The sequence below is a fragment of the Sturnira hondurensis genome, unplaced genomic scaffold, assembly GCF_014824575.4.
Source record: "Sturnira hondurensis isolate 20B ecotype Veracruz unplaced genomic scaffold, ASM1482457v3 Scaffold0014436, whole genome shotgun sequence".
In the NCBI taxonomy this organism is placed as follows: Eukaryota; Metazoa; Chordata; class Mammalia; order Chiroptera; family Phyllostomidae; genus Sturnira; species Sturnira hondurensis.
This window is the reverse complement of record NW_028087067.1, coordinates 28,618-42,675: the sequence shown is the minus strand read 5'-3', so window position 1 is coordinate 42,675 and position 14,058 is coordinate 28,618. Positions and strand designations below refer to the sequence as shown.

The window sequence follows — 14,058 nt, the reverse complement described above, 5'->3', positions numbered from 1 at the left end:
GCCAGACCCGTGCTCTCCCAGCCCCGGAAGCAGGACTGGATATTCGAAGAAGGTGAAGAGAAGTTCTGTGTCTTAAGAGAGCCATGCAATGCATGGGTGTCAGGGTCCTTCTTGTTCCTCTCTCCCTTTGTTTTGTGTCCTTGTTTCTTTTTAAAGATAATCTTGAAAAACACCAGGCACGTGTGGGTACCTAGCAGCTTGAGGACGCGTATGTCTCCTGAGTTTTGATCAAACGCTACCACTGTCTATACTCTTTGTAGCAAGTCTGATGATGGATGAAACTTCCCACACACTCCTCACGTGACATATGATCCCTGTATGAAGTGTGTTTTATGATCTCTCTTTATGTTGGAAGAAATTGAGACCCCGAGTCATTTCTTAAAGGGCATAGCTGAGCCAGTACACCACTGCCACATTGAGTGGATCTATCTGTGTGAATGGACCTCACAAGACAGGAGCCCATTGGTGATAGTGGAGTTAGGATTCCACAGAGCATGATAAGCAGCTGTTTCCACACAGCTGCTTGGTAGACCAACAGATGGTCCTTTCTCGATCCTAGCACATGCGGTGTATTTACGAAACAACTCCCACCAATTCAGTTAATGCCATGCCCACCTTTGCCCTTTTTCCTGCATGCTGGTGAATGAGAATGTTGGAGGTCACTTTAACATGTGCAGCATGGAATGTTCCTGAAGGGTTGACTGTGTACCTCTCACCTTATGAAATGCAATTCTAGCTTCACACAATGAAGGTCAAAAGTGCCAGTCCTCTGAGCAGCGATGCAAACTTGATCACTTGGTTTGAAGGACCCGGTGAAAATTAGAGTGGAAATAAATGAAACGGAGACTAAGAAAACAATAAAGAAAATCACCAAAGCAAAAAGCGTTTTTTTTTAAAAAAATGATCAACATGAGAGCTAAACCTCCAGCTAGATTGACCAAGGAAAACAGAAAATACTCAAATTACTAAAACCAGAAGTGAGAGACCATTACTACCGACCCTACAGAAATAAAGAGTACCATGAGGGAATGCTACAGACAACAGAATGGCGACAGTTTAGATGTCTTAATAAAACTCACATATTTCTAAAAAGGCACTATGGGGCCTAGACAATAGGCTTTTTCTCCCACCTTCTAATCTCTTCTGGCTGGGCTAATAATCAGTATAACAGAAACAGATTAACAGGAGAAAGTCAAAATTGGAATACATGCACATGAAAATTTCAAAGGCTATGAGGAAATGCTGAGTTTAAGGCAATTTGGACAAAGCAGAAAAGGGGGGAAGAGAGTGTTAAATTTCATGGTTGAGAGGGGGTGACTTACAGGTAGTTGGAGAACAAGGGGACAGAATGGCAGGCAAACCTTGGGACATTGGGGGTATATAGCCAAAATTCTCCTGCTGAAAATTCTTCTTTACCACACTTACGTCAGCTTAGAGAAAATGTCTGAAGATTCCCTTTGTGAAGGAGGTTTTTCTGCCTGAATCTCTTGGGGAGGAAGGAAGGATTCTGGCAGAATTTTGTGCCTTTTTCCTCGTGGCTTCTTACTCCAGCCTATGTGGATGGGGGTCTTTTTTCAGGCCACCTTCTGAGTTCTGTCATCTTTCTGTGAGCACCTGGTGAGGTCCATGAGAAAGATCTTGGATGCCAAAGGTGTTCGCTGTTCTCTTTCTAGTTTACACTTGCTCTTAGCACGACCTCACAGACCTACCTGAATCGTTTCACCCCGGTGTCTGGTGGAATTTGCCTCAGGCAAGTGAGTGCTCATGTCTTCCTTTTCTTGGAGTTCCCACTTTTATCTTCCATATGGGGAGAGTGAGCCACCAGTGGCTCAGCTTTCCGGTGATTTCTGGAAACACTGAATATTTGCAGCCCACCCTACACTTTGGTGTGCGTTTGGCTGATGTGGAAATGTGTTCTTTCCATCTTCGTACATCCTAAGGAGAAACCATCCTTTGTTTCATAAAAAATTTCCATTTCTGAAAAAGATAAAGACACATTCAGATTCTCTGCCAATACATGTGTGAATTTTGGTAAATTGAAGTTTTGAGGGATCTTGTCCATTTTTGTGTAGGTTGTTGACTGTTTAGGCAGAGAGGTGTCAATAATATTTTCTTGCTTCATTTTAGTCAGAAACAGCTTTCTCTTGGGTGCAGCTCTTTGACCTTTTGTTGGGGGAAATTGATAGCTATTTTAAGACACAACACAGTGACTAGAGAGTGATTTGTTTTTGCAGCCCAGTGGCTTGTTTTGGCCCAAATAGGCCAAAAGCCTCTTTTGGCATCTCTGGACTGTTTATTGTCTACATACCAGAGATAATTCTCTTCTTTCTGCTTCTGTAACTGCCTCCTGCTTTCCTGCCAGAAGTAATGGTCCAAAGGATGGGCCCTCCCTTCCTCTATAAAAATAACTGCTCCCCGGCCACTCAGTGCCAGAATTTGGAGACTGACTTCTTTGGGTCTGCACGCATAAAGTAAAGTTCCACTCCGTACACCCGAAAGCGGCTGAGTTGTTTTCTGTAACACTTTGACCTGTAGTTAGCTACTTATTCTATGAGAAGGTGAATCCCTAATTCTATCAGCCATCATGCAAGCTGATTATTTATTTTTAAAATAAGGAACACAATGTGCTTTCCTGAAGCAAAATGAGGCTTCTCATAAAGGGGATTTTACCACTCTGTCCCCAGGGCTGGGAATGTTGTACTTCAACAAATGCCAACACTGAACCTCAACACCCAGGAGAAATGTTCCCAGGATGCCCTGGGCTCACCTGTGCTCTGACCCCTAGTGCAGTCTCCAAAGGATGGGATTGACTGAGACCCTAATTCCCCAGAAAATATCTCCCCAAGGGACTCCACTGTAGAGGCAGGGTGGGGAAATGAAAAGCCCTGTGTGAGGATGATGAGGAAGGAATTTTACCATCTGCCCAAGACCTTACAGGTTTCTGCCCCCAAACACCCAGGTTGAAGTCAGCTGCAAGTCTGACCTCTTGAAGGACTGAACGACCTGTGTGATTTTCCTTCTTCATTTCCATTGAGAGCCAGGACCAGATCAGCTTAGGTGAACAGGGGGCCTCTGCTTCTGATGAATAGTGGGCCTAAAGGCAATCCTGGGACTGTGCCTCTAAATGTTCTAGGTTGCCTCAGGGGTCCAAGAAGAGGTTGCCCCCTCAATGGGAAAGCTCAGAGAAGGCACCCACCCCCTGAAAGCATACTTGTCTAGCTCCTCCACAGAGGCCCAGATGCTTGGGTGCTCTCTCAGTGCACTCCTGCTGGGCCCAGATCCCAGAGGAAGTCACTGGCCAGAGCAATGGGCTGACATTTGGGAACTGAGGAGAAGACTAGGCGATACTCCCAGGAGGAAGGGAGGGCAGAGTCCCTGGACAGTTAAGGATGACGTCCTGCTGGACACGTCCTTAGAGTGTTCAGAGTCTGGGAGGGTCGGATATAGCTTGGGAGAGCTGCCTGCCCTGCAGGGTGCCCACGGTGTCAGACACTAACACACTCACTGTAAGCTGTTGAGTGTCCTGGGAGGCAGGACAGGATGTGTGCTGACAGTTCTGCCCACTAGCACTGGGCTGGAGAGATTCAAATAGGAGCTGTGGTTGGGTCCTGCTGCATCCCTTTGTCAACAGAGGACAAGGGGCCTGGTGCACGCCAGGGACACTGGATACAGGGACTTCAGGAGACCCCTTACTGGGCCACGTCATTCACTTTGGGGGGGGAGGGTTGTAATTTAATTTCCATCTACTTACTTTATTGTTGACATCACTAATAAAAGTATTTACTTCTGTTGTCATGGCCATTACTACGGGTCTCTGTCACTCTTTTCATGATACTTTGCTTAGGAAGGATGTCAGTGGTCCTGACTGCTAGACATTGAGTGGATCTTTTCTGGCAGAGGAGTTTCTATTTTCCTGAGGAAGAGACAAGTTGTCCGCACAGGCAGAGACATACGTGGGTGACCCCTTGCTGCCTCTGAGACGGCTAACCAGCTTGAAAAGAGGAGCCTGCTGCCAGGGGCCTTCCGCCTCAGTCCTGCGGTGGTTCTCTGGACTCTGGCCCAATTCCTGTCCCCTCTTTTCTCTCAGCCTCTTCACCCCAGTGCCCTTGATTCCCTGCACTGGTTTTGCCCCAATTGGACCTACACTCTCCTCACAGCTCAAGGATAGATTTGATCTTCCCTCAATGACAGGGTGGGTCACCTTCTCAGTGGTTACCTGTGGGGGCAACTTTACCCACAAAGTCCCTCGGTTTGCCACGGATGAAAGTAAACTACCAAGACATGATCTGCTTGGGGAGAAAATGTGGCTGATCCCTCCAAGGGGAAGGGCCAAGAGCCCCATTCTTAAGGGGCTTTTATTGGGTTCATTCGCACAAGAATACAGGTAAGGATCAAGCAATAGATAGCATTCAAAGAACTATGAGGGCTTATTCTCAGTCAGGTAAGATAGCTAATGAGCCATAATACTTCTTGCTTGGACACTTATCATTCAAATGAGAGGACTCTAAAGAAGGCAGGTTTCACAGGATTTTTACAAATTCTTTCTTATGCCTGATTTACCACCCTTTCCAGCACTGGGCTACACTGCCTTCCCCAGGATAGGTTTTTAGGCTTAAGTGGATTAGAGCCAGGAGCACTTCTCCCAGAAGGAAATGGGGACTCGGGCTATGTCACGGTAGCTTGCAGGACGAGGGTCCATCTCTCTCTCTTTGCCGCAGCCCCCAGAGTCCTTCCATGATGGCCTCCCAAGTGATTGTGTCTAGCCTACGTTGCCCCTCTCTGAGGGGTAGTGCCTGCCATGGACATTGACCATGCTTTGGGAGCAGAGAGGAAACTGAGGCAGCATTTGCTATCAGAGACAAGCTTTTTCTCCTGCAGCTCGCATTCCAGAGGTCATCGCTCACTCATCCTTAGCCACAGGGGGAAGAGTTACAATTCCTGAAACCAGGAAAGGTGGTCCACAACAGTTACCCAGGGGCCTGGTCCTCACCAAGCCCAGGTGCTTTTGTCCTGGACCCTTCCCTCTTCTCATACATCCCTTCAGGTCAGGCCCAGGCCCCCTTGTGAACCCAGAACCCCCCTTCCTTTCCTTCCCTCTCATTCCAAAACCTTCCCTGCTTTCTTCCTCTCATCTGCCCACTTCAAACCACCAGGATCCTGCCACAGGAACTTGACTTCCTGCCTCAGTTTACCTTCAGAACTTGGGCCCCTTCTGTGGGTCCCTGCACATTTCCTTCCTCTCAGTCAAGAACATCCCCTCAAGGTGCACAGACAGACTTCAGTGCCTCTCTCTCCACACACGTCCTTCTCTATAATCCTTCAGAAACCTCAGCGCCCCTCCCAGGACCCCTCAATCTCCACCCCCCACCCCAGACAGCAGTCCCAGACCTGTAGGACTTGAGAACGTACCCAAGTCCTGCCTTCTCCTCCACCCTGACCTGTGACCAGGGGCTCTCTGAGGGCTCCAGAAGAGGGTCCCAGACGGTAATTCAACAGAGAGAGAGTAGACCCATTTTGAGATGGCTTCCTTTAGAAAACGTCATCCTATAAGAAGTCATTGCTTCATTCTATTCATTATGGATTACACAATTTTCAAGAATCAAAATCCAATACCCAGTGGCACTGTGTCTCCCTCTGAAATGGGTGAGGAAGAAGGGGAGGCAGCTAAAGCTACATGTATAACCCAACTTCAAAAAATAAATGTACTTTACACAGTAGGGGGATGGGAGGGAAGTTGAAACTTACCCACTACAATTAATGGGTGAGTTTCAAAAATGCCAATCCCTGTATTGTACACTCATATAAGTAGTATAAATTTGTATACCAATATTCTTAGGTAACATACGCTATAACATGAAAAATAATTACTGACAACACCCTTCAAACAACAATAAACTAGTTCATCGTGCTCCGTTGAGAAAGCCTTTGGAGAGTGTTTTGGAAACAATGTATGGAACACTCTAATTGAAATATGGAACATTAAAAAGTTGGTAGTTACACGTATTCAGATTAGGAAAAATTCTCACAAGAAACGTTATTGATAACATTCCAAATTCCAACAGAGTCCATGGGTAACACAGAGGAGCCAAAGGAACAATTAATAAGTAAATTAGACTACACACGTGTGCAGCTCTGTATAATTCCCACAATAACAGGGACTTACCCTTCAGACAGGACCCGGTTAACCAGGCCTCAGAGGGTGATCCTCAGGGTAGATGGTAACACCAGGCTCTGGCGCAGGGCGTCTGGATCACAAGTGGTTGTGGCTTGGGGTGTCTGGGCGGGAGATAAGTCCCTTGGTAGGACCAGCACTGGCAGACAGCTGCTGAAGGTGGGGTGGCCAGAAGGAACCCCAGGCAGCTGGGGGAAATCTCAGCTGGTTCTGCAATGCAACCTGAGGATCCCTCAAGGTGGGGCCAGAGTTGCAGGACATGGACCAGGATTACCATGGGGGCATGTAAATCAAAAGGTAAAGATAAAGTAATGGAGGGGGTCACCCGGAGGTCAAATGTATGCAGAGGATGAGATGCAGCCACAGCCCAGGTGCCCACACTATCAAACACTGCAGATGCCCATCCGACAGGTGCCAGTGTGGGCCAGGGGTGGCGAGCTGCTTTGGAGGGCATGACGGACATGGAATGAAGTAGAAAGTGTCTGAACATGGAATATGACGCAATCCTAGGACAGGACCTTAGGAGTCACCTCACTTGGTCATTGTCATTGACTTCGGGGGATTTAAATTCAATTTCCAACTGTGCAGTTTAGTTTAACTGAAACATCCCTATTGAAATTGTCTATCTCTGTGGTCATGGTCAGTATTTTGGGTCCTTGTCACTCTTTGTGATAACTTTCCTTAGGAAGGATTTCAGTAGTTTTGGCTACTAAACATTGAGTAGACCTATTCTGGGAGAGGTCTGGCTGTTCTTCCCATGAAGAGACAAGTTGTCCTCACAGGCAGACAGACGCGCCAGTGAGTCCTGGCTGCCTCTGTGCTGCCCACCCACCTTGAAAAGAGGAGCCTGCTGCCTGGGGCCATCCATTGCTTCAGTCCTGCAGTGGTCCTCTGGGCTCTGGCCCAATTGCTGTCCACTCTTTTCTCTCAGCCTCTTCACCCCAGGGCCCTGGTATCTTTTGCACTGGTTTGCCCCTCATTGGATCTACGCTCTCCTCACAGCTCAAGGCTACATTCGATCTGCCCAGAAAGACAGGGAGGATCTCCTTCTCAGTGGTTACCCAGGAGCCTGATCCCCACCAGGCACAGGTGCCCCTGTCATGCCACCTCTCCTCTCCCCACCCCTTTCATGGTGTCAGGCCCCAGGCCCCCTTGTGAGCCCAGCACCCCCTTCCTTTCTTTCCCTCTCATTGCGAAACCTTCCCTGATTTCTTCCTCTCATCTGCCCACATCAAACCAGCAGAATCCTGCCTGAGGGCCATGACTTCCTGCCTCAGTTTACGTTCAAACTTGGGCCCCATCTGTGGGTCCCTGCACATTCCCTTCTTCTCAGTCAAGAACCCCCTGCCCCAACTTGCACTGACAGACGTCAGTGCCTCACCCTCAACCCCAGTCCTCCTTCCTAATTCTCCATCGGCCTCAGTGCCCCTCCCAGGGCCCCTCAGTCTCCACACCCCACCCCAGGGAGCAATCCTGGACCCATAGGACTTGAAAACCTGCCCAGCTCCTGCCTCTTCCCCACCATGAAAAGGATCCCAGAGGCCAGTGCAGCAGAAAGAAAATAAATCCTTCTAAGATGGCTTCTTTAGAAAAATGTCATTCTTCAAAACTTACAGAAAATTTCGAGTTTAAAAATTAAGTGCAGATTAATGTACTCCCAGCATTTAAACCCTTAACCCGGGTCACACTTGTGTCGGTCACCTGATTGTTCCATTGGCTGAGGAGGGGAGAAATTTTCAGCAATGTCAGGAAGAGGTGCGAGGAGGCTGAAGGCAAATATGTGACCTGACTTTAAATGTAAGAGTATGAACTGGGTCTTGAAATGTTCCACTGGAATGTCCAGGGCAGTGGATGTGTGAGATCCCACCACGATTGGAACACAGGAGATGCACCCTGATCCCCTTTAGCGACATCCCCCAAGTGAAACCAGAGTTCCAGCTGCTTCTCCCGTGAGTGGGGCAGAAGCTGAAGCTGCCCTCCCTGGCCATTCACGTGGACCTGCAGGCTGTAACCTGCCATGTCTAGGGGTTCAGGTTGCCACGCCGATGGTCAATCCCCCACGCTAGCAGCTGGAGGAGCACAGGTGCAGAATCCAGCCAGTGCCCACATCCACCCACCCTCAGGCCCCCTTGGCACCACACCCAGGACCCACTCAATCTATTAAGAAAAATGGAAAACTAAATTAACCTCATTCCTCATAAATTCCAAACACTCTGAATCAACTATTGGAAACTAACTTCATTTATTCACAAGTGTCCCACTTTGCAAAAATCACATTTTATGCCCTCCCCCCCCACTGTGGACCCTTCACACAGGGCCCATGGGAAAGTCCTCAGAGCTGGTCATCAGTCCAATGCCCTTGGAGAGGCAGATGCACCCATGGGGCCATGGTGATCACTGGATCTCACGCAGAGACTTTGTGCTCTTCTTCCTCCTCTTGTGAGCCCTGGCTTTCCCCCCACCTGGACTATTGGGTGGGTAGTTTTCCAGTCCAGGAGGACTCGTGGGCATGCCACCCTGCCTTCTGGGTGGGTGAATCATGACCGAGTTGTCGGGTAAGACACATTCGACTTTCCTGAGGTTGTATTTGGCCTTGGTTCTTAATGGCTCCTGGAGCTGTCTCCACTCCTCCAAGGTGCTGTATTGGACTGAAGTCTCTTGCACAGGACTCTGCAACCCGGGACCTGTGACACTGGAGTGACTCTCAGTGCCCTGCTGGGTTGATCCCAGGACTTTACGCTCCGTCCCCGGGCACCTCGGATTCCCACTCACAGACACACTGCCACGGCCTCTTTCCAATTCACCCTCCTGGATGTAAAAGAGGACATAGGCACGTTGGCTCAGGGCAGTAGAAGTGGCACAGGCGGTCACCTTGGCGTCATTCATTTTGAACCACTGACCACCTGGAGCTTTGACATAGCAGAAGTAATGTCCGTGGTGACAATCCCGCCCTGAGTGGACCAGCACAGCATAGAGCTCGTACACAAGGGGCCCTGTGTTCTGCTCAGACAGGTACTGTTGCACATCCAGGCGCTCAGGATAGTGCACCACCTTCTCCGTTTTGCTGCCTGTGAAAGCTGAGAAACGTTTCAACGCCAGGATAAGGACCTTGGAGGCAGCGTGCAAGGTCAAGGTCCTGCAGGCAGGCACCTTCTTCAGGCAGATGCCACACGCATAGGAATTGTCACCATCCAGCTTTTCAGGCGTCACCAGCAGTTCCAAGGCTTGGGCCACATTCTGCGTCCCCTGGATATCCAGGGCAATGTCCAGGTACGGGTCCAGGGTGTCAGACACGCTGTGGCAGCAGAGACACTTAATCTGAGACCTCCAGTAGCCTCCGAAGATCTGACGGATCAGGGTGGCGTCCGGAGAGGGCCTGGCCAGCTGCCCCAGCTCGCGCAGACAGGCTTGCTCCATAGCGTCCATGGTGAACATGAGATACTCGTGGGCATCTTCCTGCTGCAGTCTGTGGAAGCCAGCAAACAGCTCCTCGGAGGGCTCGATTGGGTCTCCAGGAAGCAGGAGGGCCCGAGTCACGTGAGCTTGCATGGCACACAGGATGCAGGACTTTGGCTTGGGACAGGTCTCCGAGTGCCGCCGGGACAGCAGGTAGCGGGCCAGTGGCGGGGTGTGGGTCAGGCACTGCAGGGCGGCATTCATGTAGCATGTGTTCCCCAGGTTCCAGAGCCCAGCCCCGACCCCATAGGGTCCCTCTTCCGCTAGGTGGGGAGACGCAGCCTCCATGGCTCCGGAGATAATCTTCACCCGACCTCCCGCCTGAAAGCTCCCGCTGTAGAACGAAGCTTCACTGGAAGAGCAGGTCTTTGAATGAAGGGCTCGGGCTGCAACTCAGTCTTAGGGGCAACCCCAAGGTCCGCGGACTAATCTGCTGTCTGTGCCTTCAGGGTTGGAGCGTGCACACTTCTCCGACCTACAGAGATAAAGGGATGCTTTTTGTATCTCAGCAACTGCAGGGTCTCTGGAAGAGATTGCTCTGAACTTAGGCGGAACCAGAAACTCAAATTCCATTATTTTTATTAGGAAAAGAGCGGGAGATTGAAGACACAGAGCTACAGTAGGCTGGCCTTGGACATGGGAGGTGGAAACTAGAGTTGCACTTTCTCTCTCCCCTTGAGAGAGAAGCCATACCATCCCTTTTCCTCCACAGGACTCAGTAGTCCATTCTAATTGCTCTCCTCGCATCCATAAAGCCGCGGACCCCAGGAGCCGGGATCCACGTCAACCTTCCAAAGAGAAAACATGGCGGTTCCTCCCCCAGCCTGGGAAGAGCTCCAGACCAATGGCAGAAACAAGGATGCCTGCTAGGTGCTCATGCCCAGGGTGAAGTTCAAAGACAGAATTCAGAATGCCCAGTTTTCTCCACATGTGAGATGTTAACACCTCCTGAATGGGTCGAATATTACTTTCAAACCGAACCGAATCAACATAAGTTCCACAAGCATAATCAAAATTATCTTATTATCTTTTTTCCAATTTTTTTAATTTAATTATTTTTCAAGTACAGTTTTCTGTCTATTACTCCCATCCTATCCCACCCCCGTGCTTCCCCCTTCCTCCCATTTCCACCCTTCTCAGTTGTTGCCCACGTATCCTTTTATCTTATTTTCAATGCTCTGGTCTTAAGCCTCTAAATATGTGAGAACATCATAAATATGTTAAAATACTTGATCAATCATTTATAAATTAAAAATATTCACTGATTTCCCCATTCTGTTCTCAGGGTTGGAGACAGAATAGCCAAAAGATATAAAATTGTGGTCAAGATGACATTCTGGTGTGCTCATGAAAACACAATGTAAAACAAACATCTTCCTTCTGAGCAGTGATGAGGGTCATGAGAGACTCGGTCCAGCAATGGGGCTGGGACAGTGGCAGCTGTTCTGTGTACATGCTCCATGTGTGAATCAATGGACACATACACACATATACACACTCACAGGTTTCATGACTCACCCAAGGGCACCAGGTGGCTGATGCTCTCCAGAGTCACGTCTCTGAACAGCTTCCTCTGGGACGTGTCCAGCTGGGCCCACTCTTCATGGGTAAAGTCAACAGCTATGTCCTAGAAGGTCACAGATTCCTAAAAGACCACAAACACTTTGGGTCACACAGATCAGTTGCAGCCAGTGAGCAGAAGAGCTGAGACTGCAGCACTGAGAAAATGAGGGGCAGCCGGGTATGTGGACAGATCAGCCTATGTTCAGGGTTTTACTCACTTAACTGTCAGTGCTGAGTTGGTATCTGCCCTTCTGATACACCCACAGAAACACACACACTGAGTTCGTGATAATATATTGTAAAGACACCTCACCTGAACTGTGGTAAAATACAACTTGAGGGTTTTTCAGTAAGCTGGTCATTAAACCACCTGGTCTAATCACCTGAATGTCCAGCCAGGTGATTAGAAAATACTCACTTTAAAGTTTAAAACAAAATCTCTCCTTTCAATGAATTTCAAGTAACCCTATAGATTCATCACAAACCGAATAATGACCATGATGTGGTCCTTCTAAAACATGACCACTGGTGGAAATGATGTTCCTGCATGAATTTCCAGTTCCTCACATATAATCTGGTTTCAGTACATGTTATGAGTGTTGAAAGACTCAGTGCACTAAGGTACAAAATATCTCTTGTCTAGCAAACCTCCATTAAACACAAAACATTATTCGATACATCATTAAAATGTCAGAGAACCTTGAAAGTATCTCTAGCACCCCTCAGAAGTGAACGAGTCTGAAGAATGTGATACCAGGAGGTGTGTCTGACTTACAGCTACAGGACTCAGGTGAGCACAACAAACAAGAGGTGGAGGGCTTCAGCAGCACAGGCCAGGGCCCTCTGAGAGGCTGTGCTGAAGGACATCCCAGATGACTGTGCTATGGGACAAGGGGGCCCTACTCCACTTTCTCTGAGACCTAAACCAGCAGTTATCCCTGCTTCCTTTGTGGCTTTATCTTGTCTCCATGCTAAAGGATAAAACAAGCCTTTTGATTCCCTTTGGTCTACTTGGTTTTTCAAATATTTACATAGGATCAACTTTTGCTCTACCTACTACACCCCTTCTCCTTTATATGTTGTGCTTTACAAGCACAATTAAGAAAATCCTATTCCCTACATTGTATTGCTTTTTTGTTTTTAATAAGAGGTAAAAATGGGATGGGGCAAGTCAGAAACTTCAGTTATACTTAGAAATTTTCAAAAGTGCATATTCACTCTGGTAATTGAAAGAGACTTAAAATGGGGGAAAACACACTGATTCCTCCTTTCTAACCCTCCCCTGCTCCTCTCCACTGAGTGGTCTTCACTGTGGGTCTCCTAACCCTGATCACCCATGGACACGGGCTCACTCAGTGACCTCCCCACTGGCCTGTCATGCTCTCCTCCTCCTCCATCTATGCCATTTGCCACCATCACCATCCTCTGAGCATCGCAACAAATGACACAACTGATGTGTTCATGATTGGCCAGTGAGGCCATGACTGGCTGAGAGAAAGAAAACTTCTCTCATCTCTTCTGTGAATAAGCAAGCCTAGACAAGCCTGGCATAAATTTGTGTGATGTTGGGAAGGAGATTTCTTATTGATGAGTCCCTGACTCATGATCACTGTCCCACAGTTGTGGGAAAACTTATTGGGACGTCAGGTGCCTGAACTCCATGGGCTTGCACTTGGACATCCCTGCCAGTAGGAAGAACTTGCCCATGTAATGGCCCTGGGGTGACATTACAGCAGAAGGAACTGGCATCCCCTACTCACCAGGGACTTCACGGTCAGTAGGCCAGCTGCCAGGTGTCCTTCTCCGGGTTCTCACTCACACATGGTCCAAGCACTAAGCAGGCAAGGCTGGGGACAGAAAAAGAAGCCATGAGACCCCAGTCTGGGTTTGATTTCCAGTCGCGCCCATCACAAGGTCCCAGTGCTCACCAGGGTTTGTCCCCTGCTCCCAGTCTGATGATCTGAAACCAGGGCCGCACTCTCGGAATAATATGCAGAAGTCTCTGCTGTCCAGGGTCAATTGTAATAGGATGGTAGCTGTGCTTGCTACAAAGAAGGTCAAAATACAGATATCTTACAGGTAAGGACCTGATGAGAACTGAGTGTCCTATGTTAAAGAATTTATAGCATCTACAAGTATTCAATTCCCTTCCTTATTTCTGAGCACAGCAATCCCTGACTCACAACATATGTAGACTTTGTTTTCCACCTGTGGGGAAACACTGGAATTTCTCAGGTGTCATTATTCTTTCCTTTTGCACCAGCAGGGTTTTTTTTGCAAAATCTCTTGTTGTGTTTTTATGTTTCAATTTGTTCCCCAACCTCCATGGAGCCCTCTGGTGCCAAACCCCTTCCTGTCTCAAGTTCCTCACGGGCCTGGATACCAAAGAACTAAAAACCTATTTGATGGTAGAATTAATCCACTCACTGTTGTATTCCACTTGGCAGAATCAAATACACCCATCCCCTCAGTTAAATCTATCAAACCCCAGCATCAGAAAGTTGAAAAAACAAACATGAGTCAGAGTAACTGTTATGTATGCCCTCAGTCCTGTCAGTGAAGGGTGCCAAGAGAATACAGGATGGCTGGACTTTATGAGGAAATCTAGTTGGTCCATCTGGTAATTTGTCAAGTAGTAGCTGAAGCCCTCAAATTGAGTCCTGTTTATCTTCATTAGATACAATGTCACTTTTTAATTGCATATATACACATTTATATATATCCATATATGCAAATACATGGATATACATACATGTGTGAGAGAGTACTTATGAACTATAATTTCTTCTCTAACATACCAATAATTAAATGATTTTTATTGGCAAGTAATAGTAATGCATTATAATAAAATAATTAATTCAACCATT

At 47.9% G+C, this 14,058-nt stretch overlaps 1 protein-coding gene across 1 annotated transcript; it reads right to left on the bottom strand.

Annotated features, from left to right (window-relative positions):
- Nucleotides 1-8,566: 8,566 nt before the first annotated feature.
- On the bottom strand, nt 8,567-9,916 carry LOC118999058 (ubiquitin carboxyl-terminal hydrolase 17-like protein 6). The gene has a single exon (XM_037063395.1). It carries the CDS (start codon nt 9,914-9,916, stop codon nt 8,567-8,569), a length of 1,350 nt encoding a protein of 449 aa, XP_036919290.1.
- Nucleotides 9,917-14,058: the final 4,142 nt, after the last annotated feature.